This window comes from Nestor notabilis, unplaced genomic scaffold (assembly GCF_000696875.1).
Source record: "Nestor notabilis isolate BGI_N333 unplaced genomic scaffold, ASM69687v1 scaffold2764, whole genome shotgun sequence".
In the NCBI taxonomy this organism is placed as follows: domain Eukaryota; kingdom Metazoa; phylum Chordata; class Aves; order Psittaciformes; family Psittacidae; genus Nestor; species Nestor notabilis.
In genome coordinates, this window is record NW_009924999.1 from 37,171 (window position 1) to 37,438 (window position 268).

The following is a 268-nucleotide window of genomic DNA, read 5'->3' on the forward strand; positions in this document are numbered from 1 at the left end:
AAATAATCATCCTGCCTCAGAAGAAAGGAAGGTTTTTGGCAACTCTGGTTAAAAAAAAAAAAAAAAAAAGAAAGACAACTTTTCATCAATGGCCTCTTTTGGATATTTCCTGTTTCTTTGTGGGTTGAGTCAGGCTCTGTCAAGTTACCCAATCTGGTGGTAAGTTTTATTCTTCTTCTTTTTTTTTTTTTTTTTTCTCTAATCTGTAATAACGTCTTCCCTAATAATTAAATTTTATGGTCTTTCTTCTGACAGATGAACTTTTATT

General features: G+C 31.0%; 1 protein-coding gene across 1 annotated transcript in view; it reads left to right on the forward strand.

Moving 5' to 3' along the window:
• Positions 1–268, forward strand: part of LOC104404408 (protein Wnt-3a) — an 89,369-nt gene continuing 89,101 nt past the window's right edge. Inside the window, exon 1 of the mRNA XM_010012833.1 lies at positions 1–159. Within this exon, the coding sequence (XP_010011135.1) occupies positions 89–159 (71 nt within the window). The 5' untranslated portion in view covers positions 1–88. The remainder of the gene's footprint in view (positions 160–268) is intronic.